The sequence below is a fragment of the Hemitrygon akajei genome, chromosome 12 (assembly GCF_048418815.1).
Source record: "Hemitrygon akajei chromosome 12, sHemAka1.3, whole genome shotgun sequence".
NCBI lineage: Eukaryota > Metazoa > Chordata > Chondrichthyes > Myliobatiformes > Dasyatidae > Hemitrygon > Hemitrygon akajei.
The window spans coordinates 58,711,178-58,725,838 of record NC_133135.1 but is presented as its reverse complement, the minus strand read 5'-3'; the positions used below and the strand labels follow the sequence as shown (position 1 = coordinate 58,725,838).

At 37.8% G+C, this 14,661-nt stretch overlaps 1 protein-coding gene across 5 annotated transcripts in view; it reads right to left on the bottom strand.

Annotated features, from left to right (window-relative positions):
- Positions 1 to 14,661, bottom strand: part of jak1 (Janus kinase 1) — a 150,983-nt gene that overhangs the window by 14,275 nt on the left and 122,047 nt on the right. For all 5 annotated transcript variants that reach the window (XM_073063190.1, XM_073063189.1, XM_073063191.1 and 2 more), the window contains 6 exons: positions 14,127 to 14,214; positions 11,815 to 11,948; positions 5,899 to 6,034; positions 3,408 to 3,559; positions 2,022 to 2,175; positions 1,319 to 1,413 (listed from right to left, as the gene is read on the bottom strand). In XM_073063190.1, coding sequence (XP_072919291.1) covers positions 1,319 to 1,413; positions 2,022 to 2,175; positions 3,408 to 3,559; positions 5,899 to 6,034; positions 11,815 to 11,948; positions 14,127 to 14,214 — 759 coding nt within the window. The remainder of the gene's footprint in view (positions 1 to 1,318; positions 1,414 to 2,021; positions 2,176 to 3,407; positions 3,560 to 5,898; positions 6,035 to 11,814; positions 11,949 to 14,126; positions 14,215 to 14,661) is intronic.

Genomic DNA, 14,661 nt, shown 5'->3' with positions numbered 1-14,661 from the left:
ATCATAGAGGTTCATCAAAAGATAAATTGCTGCTTAAGTCAGAGATCAAATCTGTACCAGTCTGCTCGGCTCTGTTCCTGATGATGATCTACCCAGACAAAAGATTAACTCAGCTTGAGAACTTCTGCTTCATTTGGATCAGACATCAAAATAATCATAACATAGAGCCAAGATTTTTCATACTAAGGTTAGGGACTCCAACAATTCAATAGCTTTCAATGGACTGTGCTGCCAAACTGATGACAAAGACTTTGGCAGTCTACGGTTATGTTCTCTTCCAGCTCATCAGCACATGCATCTGGGACTGCTGTACACACCATTGTAATAAGACAAAAAGACTACAATTTGATTTTTTTTTTTGAAAAACTGGTTGAATCTGATCTGATAGCAAGGACCTGCAACTTTTGTTATCAGACCCACCCCAGACCTAATAACTACAGTCAGCAAAGCTCCAGTTCTTGACAGAATATTACATGAAAAGCACAACAGATCATTTAGTCCTTTCAATTAACTGCTAGCTTAATCACAAGTTTATACACTTTATTAGTTATGTTTCATCCCAGATGCCCCATTGTCATTGTCAGTTGTATTAATTTATTAAAGTGAATTAAAATAATATTCTTGGTCTTTCACCTATAAAGGAGGCTAGAATACAACATAAATGAGAATTTTTTTTTCAGTTCACCAAACAGTGACTGGAACATGAATCTTCCAATGATTTATGAATGTGAACTATCTTATCAATTTTTAACTTGTTAAAACAATCATTGGATTCCAATTTGCAAATTAAGGATCAAAACTGAACCCTGCCTGCAAATCAAGACTTCTAGTTGAGGTAAATTAATTTTTAAAAGGCATTAAAAGAGAAAATACTGGAAACCTTTAGTGGTCCTGGCACCCAAGGCTATGGGCGGAGTACAGCATTGGCATAGCTGGGCAGTAGAGTACTATTTTTGGGGAAAAAATAAAGCCTGCTGATTTAAAGTGTCAGTTTGTGTTTCTAAACCTTGCATTTTTCTTCATGTATGGCATTTTATATTCTCATCATCCATAATTTGTTAAATAAACCTGAGCAAATCTTAATTGATCAAGATATACTTCATGATTACAGTGGGTCTTATGCCTCAAATTTGGAGCTGTTTAAAGTTTACTGCATAGTCTCAGTGTTTCAAGAACTTCCTGTTGTTACATTGTTTCTACCTTATTCAAACTTGTTTATTTCCATCTGGACCTTTCAACCTTTATTCATGTTTTTCAATAACTTAACATATCTAATTATAATGTGGCAAATCAAATTCAAATAAAACCAGTTCCATACTTCACCAAGATCCCGTATCCTTCGGAGGAACCTTTTCTCAAAGTGGGTTGGGTCAATTTCTGCCCTGGGTTTATCTTCTGGAATTATATTTGGATCTGGTAAAAAGCATTAAAAAAGACTTTTGAAGCAAATGTAAAAAAGACAACCTTTATCATGTCTGTTAAGTGGTTACTTGATTTTTTAAAAAAAGACAATGCAAATAATCATTAATCAGTTCTTTGCCATATCACACATACAACCTTGCCATAATGTGATGTGCATGTATGTCAGTAATTCCATTTCCTAATTGATTCAGTAATTATTCATGTCTCCATGCCAATTCAGTCACAGGTGAGCAACTCTACATCATGGCGACAAGGGAAAATCTATGCAAATCTACTATTCTTAATGTTGTTTTCGTAACGCCTTTTCACTTGCATTGAAGAGCATTTTGGTCTAGAATGTAATAAAATCTTTTTCTCCTTTATTGTCATATTAAAACAGCAGCAAGCACTACTCTAATTACAACTCTGTCAACTTTATGAAAACATGATTGGTCACCATTGGAGGTGCAAGAGTACTGGGTATTAATATGATAATCGGCTTAAGATAAAGGAAAACGGGCCTGCAAAAGTCTCTGGCTGTATAATGTGAACTACTGACTTTGATAAGATGCTGACAAAGTAACTAAAAAAAAATCTTCCTGACATCTTAGTTAACTTACTTTGCTCTTGCAGTTTATTGATCTCTCTCATAATGGCCCGAAAGAATGGTCGCTCGGGTGGGTTGTAGGTCATGCACTGTTGCATTAGTTCAACCAGTTCCTTACAGGAGGACGAAGTTGTTAGATTACACCGAGCTTCATAGAATCTTTCTTTCTGTGTCACAAAAAAACAAAGCATTTTATAATATGCAGATTACAAACTGTAGATAAATTATTGAAGTGTTGGATGCAACTGCTGTTAAGGGAAGGATATACATTAAATGAAAATGTTCAGTGATCTTAGTCTTGACATTTAGAAGACTAGAGCCTATAGTCTAATGTTGGAGGAAGGACAACAGATGACAACCTTGTAGATAAAACAAAAAGAATGTTGACTATACTGTAAAAATTTGCCACTGCATAATGACACTACAAGGCCAATCTGCTGTGAATCTTGTGTCACATAAGTCAGACTAAGAAAGGTCAGTAGATTTATTTGGTGAAAATATTTACCAGAAGAAATTAGATTTTACATAATCTGAAGGCTTCATTGTCATTGTTACTAATGGATATTTAATCCCAGATATAATTAATTGGATGTACAGTAAACCCCTCAGCTGCCTGGTGCAATTTACACAAATGTCTGTTTAGTAAATTAGCTCAACCTGAGGATTACAAGATGAATAATATAACCATTCTGATGATACCATACCTACAATTGGGCACCAAATGTTATTCATTAGGAAAAGATCCCTCTGGTATTAATACCTCCTGGGAAACAATGCCCAGAGCATAAATAGCCAATACAATTCAAATTCAGTTCCCAGTATGAAAACATGGCTAAAATAAAACCATAGATGTGTACTTGTTATCTTTTAAGTTTCTGTTCAAATATCTCCAGAATTATTTGGGAGGAAAAGGTGAAAACTAAATTATGAAAGCTTTACCAAATAGTTCATATTAAAATTCTTTGTCAGGAATAAAGATTAAGGACATCATTCCAATTCTGCTTCAGTTTTTTTTAATACAAACAATATTCCCTCACAAGTAGAAACTTTAACAAAAGCGTTAAACAGAACAAAAACAAACAAATTGATCAATACAAAAAATCCTGTTTCTTAATTGAGTTAAATCCTCATATTGGACAGAGAAATTTCAGCTGCCAACCAAGAATTTAGTGATTATCACTTTAAAAGAATTGGACCCTGCCAGACATCCTTAGGCAAGATGATAAATTTACATTCCTGTTCGATTGTGTTCTTTTTTTAAATTGCTAGCATTCAAAGAAATATATAATAGAAAATGTTGACTCAAACAGCAGTAAAAATCCATGACACAAGGAAGATAAAAGGTATGGACATACTTTGGAAATAGTAAAACAAAGAAAGTTGTTCACAATTAAAATACCTCTGCCAAGCTGCGGTCTTTCAGAGGCACCTCTCCATTATAGCAGATGGCCCACAGGGTGGTACCAAAACTCCACTTATCTATTGCAATGCTCAAGTTTTTGGCATTTTCTACACATTCCGGTGCAATCCATGGAATGCGTTCAATACGTTCTACAATAGTAAGAAACAAGTTAATAAGTGGAGTATGCTACACAGAAATCTTTTATGATCATGATTAAAACTTAAATGTTTGACTTTACATTTACAGTGAAACTTATTGGATTCTAAATAAATAATTAAATCCACCTATTCAACACAAACTTGGATTTCTTGCTGCCCTGACACACTGATTCTAGGTCATCTATAACTCCTCTGTCTCCTTTAGGATCCGAAAGTGGCCGTTTGAATGTGCAAGGCCAGTCAAAAAGTGCTGCCTGGCTATTCAGGTGCATTGAAATTTGTCTTCACACCAGTTGCTTTTCTCTTCCACAATCTGTAAATCAATAGCAACAGCTGATGATCATGAACAGAATCTCTGTGTTCCTCAGTGTTGGGACATTGAGGTTCAGTGCAATAAGCCCATTGTTGTTTGGAAGAGTTCAGCCATTGACACAAGCCAAGAGGTTAATTATTAATATGTAACAACTGGCTCTGTATATAGAGCTTTTCCCAACAAGACAGAGAATTTAATCCATGTCCCAGTTTAGAACATATAGTATTAGATGATGTGTCACTGCAGCAGCAAGGGTGGTTCTAAGCTATTCTAAACTAAATTATCATGAAAAATTTCATAGCAAATATGATACGAGTAATCGTTTTGTCTGCTGTAATGATGCATATGTTTGATTACGTGGCCAGGTCTGGGAAAGTATCAGTGCTTTCCATTACCTGTAAAATTATGGGATTTATCCTTTCTATCTAACTAAAACCAATTAACCTGAAAGTCTGCCCAAAGCTGCCATTTCCATTCTGCCTTCATGCCATGCCAGCAATTTCCATACCTATTAGTGTCTTCCTGCCAATCTGCTACTATCAGCATCTGTTTATCATCTTGGAACTCTGCCACACCTTGGATTCCACCTAAACTTTTGTTTCTCCCACCTCATTTCAATTCAAAGCATATTCTCACATACCAAATGTTATCATCCTGATCCTCACCTCCCCCAGCTCCCCAATCATCATGAACTCACCTTCACTACTGAGCAGGTGAGAAGGGCTCTGGGGAAACTCAGTCACAGCAAAGCATTGGTGTGAACCCCAAGGTCCTGAAGGAGTGTCCTGAGCATTGGTGTGGAGTTCTCCACATTTTCAACCTGAGTCTCAGGGTGGAAAGGGTCCCGACTGTGTGAAAAACATCGTGTGTGTGGTCCCAGTACCCAAGAAGGGCCAACCAAAAGTCTTGAATGATTACCATCCAGTGGCCCTGACTTTACACCAAAGACACCAAAGAGGCTGGCCCTGGCTCACCTCTGACCCATGGTCAGATCAGCCCTCAATCCCCTGAAGTTTGTCTACCGGGAGCACATTGGAGTCAACAATGCTGTCATCTACCTGCTGAATAGAGCCTACTCCCATCTGGATAAGCAGGGCAACATTGTGAGGATCATGTTTTTTGATTTCGCAAGTGCCTTCAATACCACACAGCCCTTATCGCTGGAGGGGAGCTCCCAGTTACTGATGGACTTTAGGAAGACTAAGCCTGCACGGCTCCCTGTTACTACTGATGGTGAGGACATGGATGTGCTGAGTACCTACAAGTATTGGAGGGAGAGGGGTGGTGCACTTGGATGACAGACGAGTGGAGCACCAAAACAGAGGCTGTGTACAAGAAGGGCCAGAGTCTCCTCTACGTTCTGAGGAGACTGAGGTCCTTTGGAGTATGCAGGCAGGCCTCTCCTTCACATGTTCTACCACTTTGTTGTTACCAGTAACAATTACCATTGATGTCAACAGGCTCAATAAACTGATTAGAAAGTCTGCCTCTGTTATAGGAGTCAAATTGGACACACAGGAGGCGGTGGTAGAACAAAGGGCCCTCTGGAAAATCTTGGCAATTCTGCACTGTTTCTCACCCTCTGCATGCCACCTTGGCTGAACAGAGGGAGACTTTTAGTAATAAGCCAAGATAACTGCACTGCTCCAAAGAGCACTATATGAGGTGATTCTTACCCTGAGCCATAAGGCTCTATAATAAATCAACCTATAGCCAGGGAAGTGATGACCCCTGCCTCCTGTTAGATTGTTTGAGGCAACTTATTTTTTATTCCTTCTTACTTCTAATATTTGTATATCTGTGCACTTGTAATGCTACTATGACACTGTAATTTACTTTGGGATCAATAAAATATCTATCTTTATCCCATAGGTAAATACAGTTATATTATTTGTTGTAAGATGACAAAGAGCTTGTTTTCCTCTGATAAGTTAGGCTAAAAATAAACTCTATACTTCTGCATCAAAACAGCATTTCCCCTAAAATTCAGAGCCTCTAAAATACTGGTAATGGTTACCTTCTCTGGACAGTGCCGACAGAGGAACTCCTGGGTCACTCAGTTTGATGAATGGACCTCCATCATTTTCAATCCCTTTTCTTGCCAGCAAAATATTTTTTGTGCATACATTTCCATGCACTAAATTCTTATCCTCCTATTAATGAAATTATTCATGTTAGATCCATACTTGATCTCAGAGATGATTAAATGCATGTCAATTTTTCTCCATCCAATGGAAATCGTGCAAAAGATCATGAAAGCAGAAAAAGGTAGCCCAGCGCTTTAAGACTAAATCACGCCATATTACTTCACTTCATCCAATTAATCACCAAATCTGCTTTAAAACATCAGCAGTGGTGCAAGTTATTCATCCACTCACCTTGCTGGCCCCAGTACAGATATGCATACACAATTATACAAAGCACTTTGCCCCACCAAGCACAAGTACATGTAGCTCACTGTTACATTTCATTCTATCATTCAAATTAAATTCAGTGTTGTGAACATGTATATAACTACTCAGAAAACATCTTCAATCAACAATTTTAACACAACAGAATAGATTGTGAGAAGTAATAATCAGCAAGCACAAGATTGAAATTACAATACAAAATCATCTCATTAATCAGTAGTTAAGGTTCCTTCACACTAAGTAGTCAAAGTTCCAACTACTTTTCCACTTACTCCCTTTTGTCATTAAACTATATATTAATAAGGTTAAATGGTATGCGTTTCAACTTTTAACTTCAAAATGCATTAGAACATGACTACAAAACAACACCAGTTGTACACAAGCCAGCCACTCAGTATGATCATGGCTGATCTTTTACCTCGGTACTAGTTTCCTGTACTTATCTCATATCCATTGATATCCAAAAATCTATCAATTTCTGTCTTATATACACCCTACTATTAAACATCCCTCTTGGAAAGAGTATTCTGAAGATTCTCTATTCTCTGTGCAAATAAATTCCTCTGCATTTCCATCTTAAAAGGACCAGCTCTTATTTTAATATCTCCAGTTCTAGACACCCCAGACATGAGAAGCAACAACTTTGCATCAACCCCCAAGTTTCAGTGGCATCACATTTCATTCATCTGGATAAGAGAGCACCCCAACCTGCTTGATTTTTCCTCATCCAACCAAACTGACATCCCTAACCAATCTGGTGAATCTTCACCACAATCCATCACCAGTATACTGTGCTCAGTTTTGGAGACCTGTACACAATATTTCAGGTTGCATCATGACCCTGTGTAGTCTGTTATGATACCAGCCCCCTCCTTTGTGAGAATTGCAAGAGCCCTAGTGAAAGGGGGGGTCAATGACCCGAGAGAGAGAGCAAGAGAGAGAGAGAGACAGGCTGAATGGACACAGGAAATGGAAAGACAGCGACGTGCTGGATACCGCATTCCACTGGGACAAAAGCTGGCGACTGTGGCATTGTTCTCAGGAGACACCTGGGAACTGCAGACGTGCCAACTCGCAGGGACATTGTAAAGCCCTCGGGCAAAGTGGGCTGGTTGAGAGAGATTGCATCACCTGCAACCTGATTGACACCTGAGATCCCGTGAGGCAGTATAAAGAAGGGTCTGAAAGAGGACGACCCTCAGACGCACCAAGGAGACACCAAGAAGCACGATACCGCTTCCCGTGGGAACGGGAAGCCATTTTGAAGTAAGCCACGTGCGTTAAATTCCGAATGCGGGGTTTGTGGCTAGAACCAACGGAAGATCGCTTTTAACTAACAACGGGGAAGATCGCTCCCCTGATTCCATGGATGTTTTGGGCAAGTTTTTCCGTTTATCTCTCTCTCTCTCCAACACGTGAAACCAAAAAGGGAAAAGCCTGCAGACTTCAGAGTGACTCTTTATATTTCCAATTGGACTCAGTATTATACCCTAGACAACGAAAGAGCTTATTTCTGAGTGATTATTAATGTACCTGCATTTTAGATTGAGTATTGACGCATGTTATCTGAATGTTTGTATTAACCTTAATTTTTGTGCCCCTTTATTAATTAAACTTTTGAAAATAGTACCATTGGACTTCAACTGACATATCTATCTTTGCTGGTAAGTGAAACCAGTTACTGGTTTCATAACAAGTCGAAGCAAGATACTTCTACTCTTGTACACAAATCCTTGCAGAAAAAGCCAATGCAATGCTTGCCTTCTATATTTTTGTGCTTGCTATTCAACACCACTGAATTTTAAAATGCCACATGATTTTTCACTAGCAAAGTGGATGACCCTATACTTTTCCATATTATATATTCCATCACCCTTGTCCTTGCCCTTTCATATTCCCAGTAAATATTGCTCTGAAGCTTTTCTGCATTATCCTCACAGGCAACACTGTCACCCAGTTTTGCATCACGAGCAAACTTGCATAGCTAGCTATTGATTCCTGATTCACACCATTGAAGTACGTAGTGAACAGCTTGTAGTCGCCGAGAAAACAACCGCTCCCTCAACGTCGCAAAAATAAAGGAGCTGGTTGTGGACTACAGGAGGAATGGAGACATCAATGGATCTGAGGTTGAGAGGGTGAACAGCTTTAAATTCTTCAGCATAAACGTCATCAAAGATCTCACATGGTCTGTACATACCGGCTGTGTGGTGAAAAAGGCACAACAGCACCTCTTTCACTTCAGACGATTGAAAATGTTTAGTATGGTTCCCCCAAATTCTAAGAACCTTCTAAAGGGGCACAATTGAGAGCATCCTGACTGGCTGTATCACTGCCTGGTATGGGAACTGTACTTTCCTCAATCGCAGGACTCTGCTGAGTGTGGTGCAGATGTGAACTTCCCACTACTCAGGACATTTACAAATACAGTTGTGTAAAAAAGGCCCAAAGGATCACTAAAGAGCCGAATCACCCCAACCATAAACTGTTCCAGCTGCTACCATCCGGGAAATGGTACCGCAGCATATAAGCCAAGACCAAAAGGCTCTGGGACAGCTTCTTCTACCAGGCCACCAAACTGTTTAATTCATGCTGATTCAACTGTATTTCTATGTTATATTGATTATCCTGTTGTATATAATATTTAAATTACTATGATTGCACATTTGAATGGAGACGTAATATAAATATTTTTACTCCTCATGTATATCGAGGATGTAAGTAATAAAGTCAATTCAATGTACCATTGATCCCTGCTCGTCACTAATCCAAAAAAAAAAACTAATTCTCTGTAAACCTGTTTTGACTTCACGCCAGAAAAAATTTCCACTTATTTTGTTTACTACTCTTGTGTGGCACTTTATTGAAGACCTTCCAAATATCCAAATGCACAAAATCTAGTAGTTTGCTCTTTTATATTTCTGTAATTTACAACCTCAAAATATGATTCTCTTTACATACTTCTACACAACTGCCCAATCATATTAACTTTCTAAATTGCTACTTTCTCAATAATTCAGTATTTCCCCTAGTGCTGATGACAGGGTAGCGTGTCTACAGTTCTCCATTTATCCTCTTTCTGTAATTTAAAAAAACTAGGGTCACATTTGTTATTCTAAAACCATCTCTGTTGCACTCCAAACTTTTCCAATTTAGCTTGTTCGGTCTATACGGTCCCCTATCACTATTGTGTATTTGTTGTTACTTATAGCTCCAATTTCCTGGATTTAACTACAAGAATTTGGATTTTCAGAAGGTGCCACACTTTACCATTGTAGTTTGGAGATTTCTATTGTTGTTGTTGACTGTCATCAAGTCGTTGATTCATGGTGACCCTATGGATAGTGTAGTTGTCCATAGGATTTTCATTGCAAGATAAGGAAGTAGATTGCCAGGCCATTCTTCTGCAGAAGTACAGCTGCTGCCCAGATTGGGACCCAGTTGGATTTGAATTCAGGACCATGCATCTCAAAAGTCCAGAGCTGATGCCACTACACCACTGGCCAGTCCAGAGGTTTATATACAACTCCTATTTTGCAACATGTTACTGAGATCGTACTTTCTTATTTTGTTCCATGCCTTTAGTTGACTTAGCTTTGACCAAAGCTGCATGCATTCAGATGAAGCACCTTCAATTTTTGCTTACTCCAATTCCAAATAGAGGTTCAGCCTTGTGCTTCTAAAAACAGTCCTTTCTCAACATATTGGTAGCACTTAGGCTCAGTACATCCAATACAATCATGGTTGTTGCTTTATTTCAGCCCTTTTTTTTTACCTCCAGTATTATAAACTCCCATATTATCTATAAATCTGCCAACATCTATACCAAAGACACTCAACAAGCCTGCACAATCCTCCTTGGTAGAAAATTCCTACAGTTCATCACTTTTTGGGTTAAGAAATTCCTTCTCTGTTCTGAATGTCTAACTCCTTATATTGAGTAACCCTTGGTTCTAGTTACACCATCCAGGAAAAACATTAACTTCACATCTGTCCCCTCAAAACATGTAAGAACTATAATAATCTTGCTTCCATAATAATTGTTTTTTCTTTATCTTTCTAAATTCCCTGTCATCAACAGCCAACCCCTGCCAACTATTTAAATGGAAATCTTATCTGCTATTGTCACAGCCATGTAGAAAGGTTTTTCTTGCTTATTCTCTTGAACCGGTTACAGAGAAACATTATTCCATTGAGTTATGAATCACCACCAACTGTTTCTACCTTGAACTCTTAAATATTTTATATATTCTTAACAATAATATTGCCTCAGCATTTATTGATATGTAGGCTAAAACTGCATAGTGTGTGTCTATGGCAATCCTCCTAAGATTTTATATAGATAAATCAATCATAATCACTTTGCATATTTTGAACTTCCTGACATGAAATCAATTAATCTAGAACACAGACCATAGAGTAGTACAACACAGGAACAAGCCCTTTAGCCTGAAATACCAAATTGAACTAAACTTATCTGTCTGCATGGAGTAATCTCTCTCCATTCCATGAACATTCAAGTGTCCAAATAAATGTTCTAAATGCCACTATTGTACTCACTTCCACCACCACTCTTGGCAGTGAGTTCCTACAACTCTGTAAAATCCTTTATCCCATTCATCTCCTTTCAGCTTTCTCCTTCTCACCATAAAGCCATGTCCTTTACAATTCACATTTCCACCCTTGCAAAAAGACCATCTATCTTGTCTGTGCCACTCATAATTTTATAAATCACTGTCAAGTCTCCTCTCAGTTTCTGATGTCCCAGAGAAAACAACGCAAGTTTGTCTAACCTCTCCTTATAGCAAATCCTCCCCAATCCAGGAAACATCCTGGTGGAGCTCTTCTGCACCCTCTCTAAAGCCTCCTGTAATGCGATGACTAGAACTGCACACAATACTCTAAAAACAGCTTAACCAAAGTTTTATACTTTTGAAACATGACTTCCAGACTCATACTCAATGCTTAATCAATAAAGATAAGCATGCCACATGCATTCTTTACCACCACATCTACTTGCAGATATCCACTTTCAGGGAGCTGAGGACTTGGACATCAGGATTCCTCTATGCATCAATGTTCCTCAGAGTCCTGCCTTTTACTGTATACTTTCTCCTTCCAGCTCAGCTTCCAAAGGGCAATACCTCATACTTGCCCAGACTAAACCTCATCTGCCTGTATCTGCATTGATCTATAATTAACTGTATCCTTTGATGATCTTCTTCACTATCTAATTGTTGTCATCAAGTTTTGCAATGTTTTTTTAAACCAAATGAACCATTGAAAATATGAAACCCCATATATCTCTTTCCTCTGTAATACTCAGCTTTCTCCAAAATATTTTAATTAAAAATGCAGGAACTTACATTCACTAATACTAAGGTCAATCTGATATTTGTTTTTATCATGTTATTAGCATCATTCTCCAGTCTCAGATTTATTTAGACTGCACTTTTTCTTTATTATAAGTTACATTATGCACGTGCATATACATTTTAGTATGTTTAATATAGCATTCTTACCAGATAGCTCAATGCACTTGCCAACTGTTTAGCAACCAGAAATTTCCAAGGTGTGAAATTTGAAAGTTGTTCACGCTCTCTATGCATAAACAAATCAAGTGGTCCAAATTCAACCAATTCTTCAACCATGATATCTAGAAAAAATATAGATGGCATTTTGAACCTTCATCATTATTGATCAGAATTGGTCTCCTTTTTGATCAGAAATATAAGAATTTTAAAAGGAAATTGAACTTGCTTTGAATTGTTTTACAGAAAGGTGTATGTGCACATATTAATCCCTCATTTGTTTCTTATACCACTAATTTGAAGAAGCTTCAGAGCAGACAAATTCTGCACAATATGTCACCATTAAGCTCTTCATCAATAACAGTATGAAAGGCAATGGCAATTGTTATTCAGGCACAGTTTCTATAATTACAAAGGGAGATGACAACGATGATGTAAAGGTCTTATTCTGAACGTCATGAACTAAACAATACAGCTTTAACTTATGGGCCTTCTAGAGATGCCAACTTTCTTCTCCTTAAGGATCAGCAACACATTCTGTAGTTAGTTTAGTGGAAGCTTTAAGAGATATTACAGATGATCAAGGTTTCTTGTTGAAAAACCCCACATATGCTCTATGGGAGAAATTCTAAAAACAGTCAAGTAATCTAGCAACAGAAACAAAACAGTCTGTGCAGATCATCATTTCTGATTAGATCAGTTTGATGCAGCATGTTCCGAGAAGCAGTGATTATGAAATACTGAAATTAAGGTTTCTCTTCTTACAGTGGCCAAGTCTACTGATCACATGGAACAGCTACTTGTTAGATTCTGAGACCACTGGACTGTGATTGAAGATGGGCAAACTTTAGATGTACAGGTGCCCCTCCATTGTGTCCATTCTTAATAAAATTGTACTCATGTTAGAGTACATTAACAGAGTTGGTCACTGGAATATAAAATACTGGTTGCAGACTAAAAACTTAATCTATGTAAAGATGTAATAGACAACTTAAGTATTGCTTAATGTCATAATTTAATGACTCTAACAATAAATCTTTTGTGTCAATTTTAAATAACATAAATAGCTGGACAGTTTTAATAGGAAAAAGACAACTCACAAGTTTGTTGCTATACAGGAGCAATGACTCCATTGACTGGCTGTGCATTGTTTTAAAATTAACCACCAAAAGAAAGATTTAATTCCTTCTGTATTTCAGATTCATTATTCCCTCAGGGGCACAGACTTCAAACTTTGGGCAAAAGTTGAAAAAGAGAAATGCAAAAAGACTTCTCTGCTCAGCACTTACTATCTGGAATTCACCCTATCCAGAATCAATCTATGTCTTTAAACACTCAAGAGAGAGACCAATCTGCTACTCTATGGGAAGAGTCTGTGGGAATGGGGCTGATGGAATTACTTCAGCAAAAGTAGGCACACACTTAACTGCCTTTCTTCTATGTTATAATGATGCTTTGATTTTTAAAAGGCGTATTCACCTCCAAATAAAGTACGCTATTAGTCACCGTGAAGCCCCGGGGTTAGCCCTAAATAAAAGAATTTTCAACTTTTTCATGACAAAGATCCATAGATAGTTTTATACATGGGACTTATCACAAAAATGGATGATCATTGATAACATGTAATAATGATGCATAACTAACTATTGCAGCAGCTGTCAATCTTAAAACTCTGATTCAGCACTCCATTTCCTATCCCCTCATTCCTTGGGATAAAGGAACTGCAGCTGTTTTGCACAATCCTTTTTGACATTTACAGAATTCACAAACTGGTCATTGTAACCAGAATGAACAAGGAGAGGGCAGGATAACAAGAACTGCTGTAAACCTTTAACATCGGAATCTGTTTACTCCACAGCCCAACTGATGCTCAATGTGTGTTCCAAACATGTAATGTACCACATTTTGTTGACCATTAACAAATTAAAATATGCATTTATTTTTTAAATTGTGTGCATTACATTATGTATACAAATACAAGGGGTTTTTTTTAAAGTAGACTAACACAGGACAGTTAATTACTTGCCAAGAATTCATCAAATTCTAGAATGCAAAATTGTTGGCACAACTCACCAGTTGTTAGTCTGTCAGTGGGCCATGTTATCCCACAAGATTAAAAACAATTCAATAAATAGATAGACAGATAGATGCAGGTCACTTTTATCAGTTTAGAACAGGAATTCCAAACCTTTTTTATGCCGTGGACCCCTACCATCAACTGGTCCAGAGTAAATTCAAATGTTATTTCAAAGCTGATAGGATACAATGTCACCTGGGAAGTTAGTAAATAAAATGTTACTTACTCTCAAGATCTCGAACACAAACTCCATGTAAGAGTACAATGTGCTTATGAGAAACCTGCCTCATCATGCTAGCTGTTTCAAAAAAAGCCTGCAAAGGGAATAACATTTGCATTATTGATAGAAAAATACAAGACTATCAATTAATACATTAACCCATAAAATACAAGACTTTTGGATTAATACCAAAGTATCCTAAAAGTTTCAGTACTTCAGGGAATACTGATTTTCTGCAAGGATCTCAAGTACTGCTTCAAGCTGAAACTTCACATGTTCTGGAGCTGAAGGAAGTGAAAAGCCTAAAGAAATGAGGCTGTGGATTCGGACATGAAGCCTTGGGCCATTATGGGGTCCAGTAGTTAGGGTTGACCATGGATGTTACCCATGTAGCAGGTTTCCTCCACCCCCTCCACGCAGCTGGTGAATCCAAAGGAACAGTAGAGACTGATACACTTTGGCACCAGTGGCATTGCAGGAAATGCCAGTCAACATTGAACTCCACATAGGAATACCCTAGGGCTTACAGCCCCGGATTTTT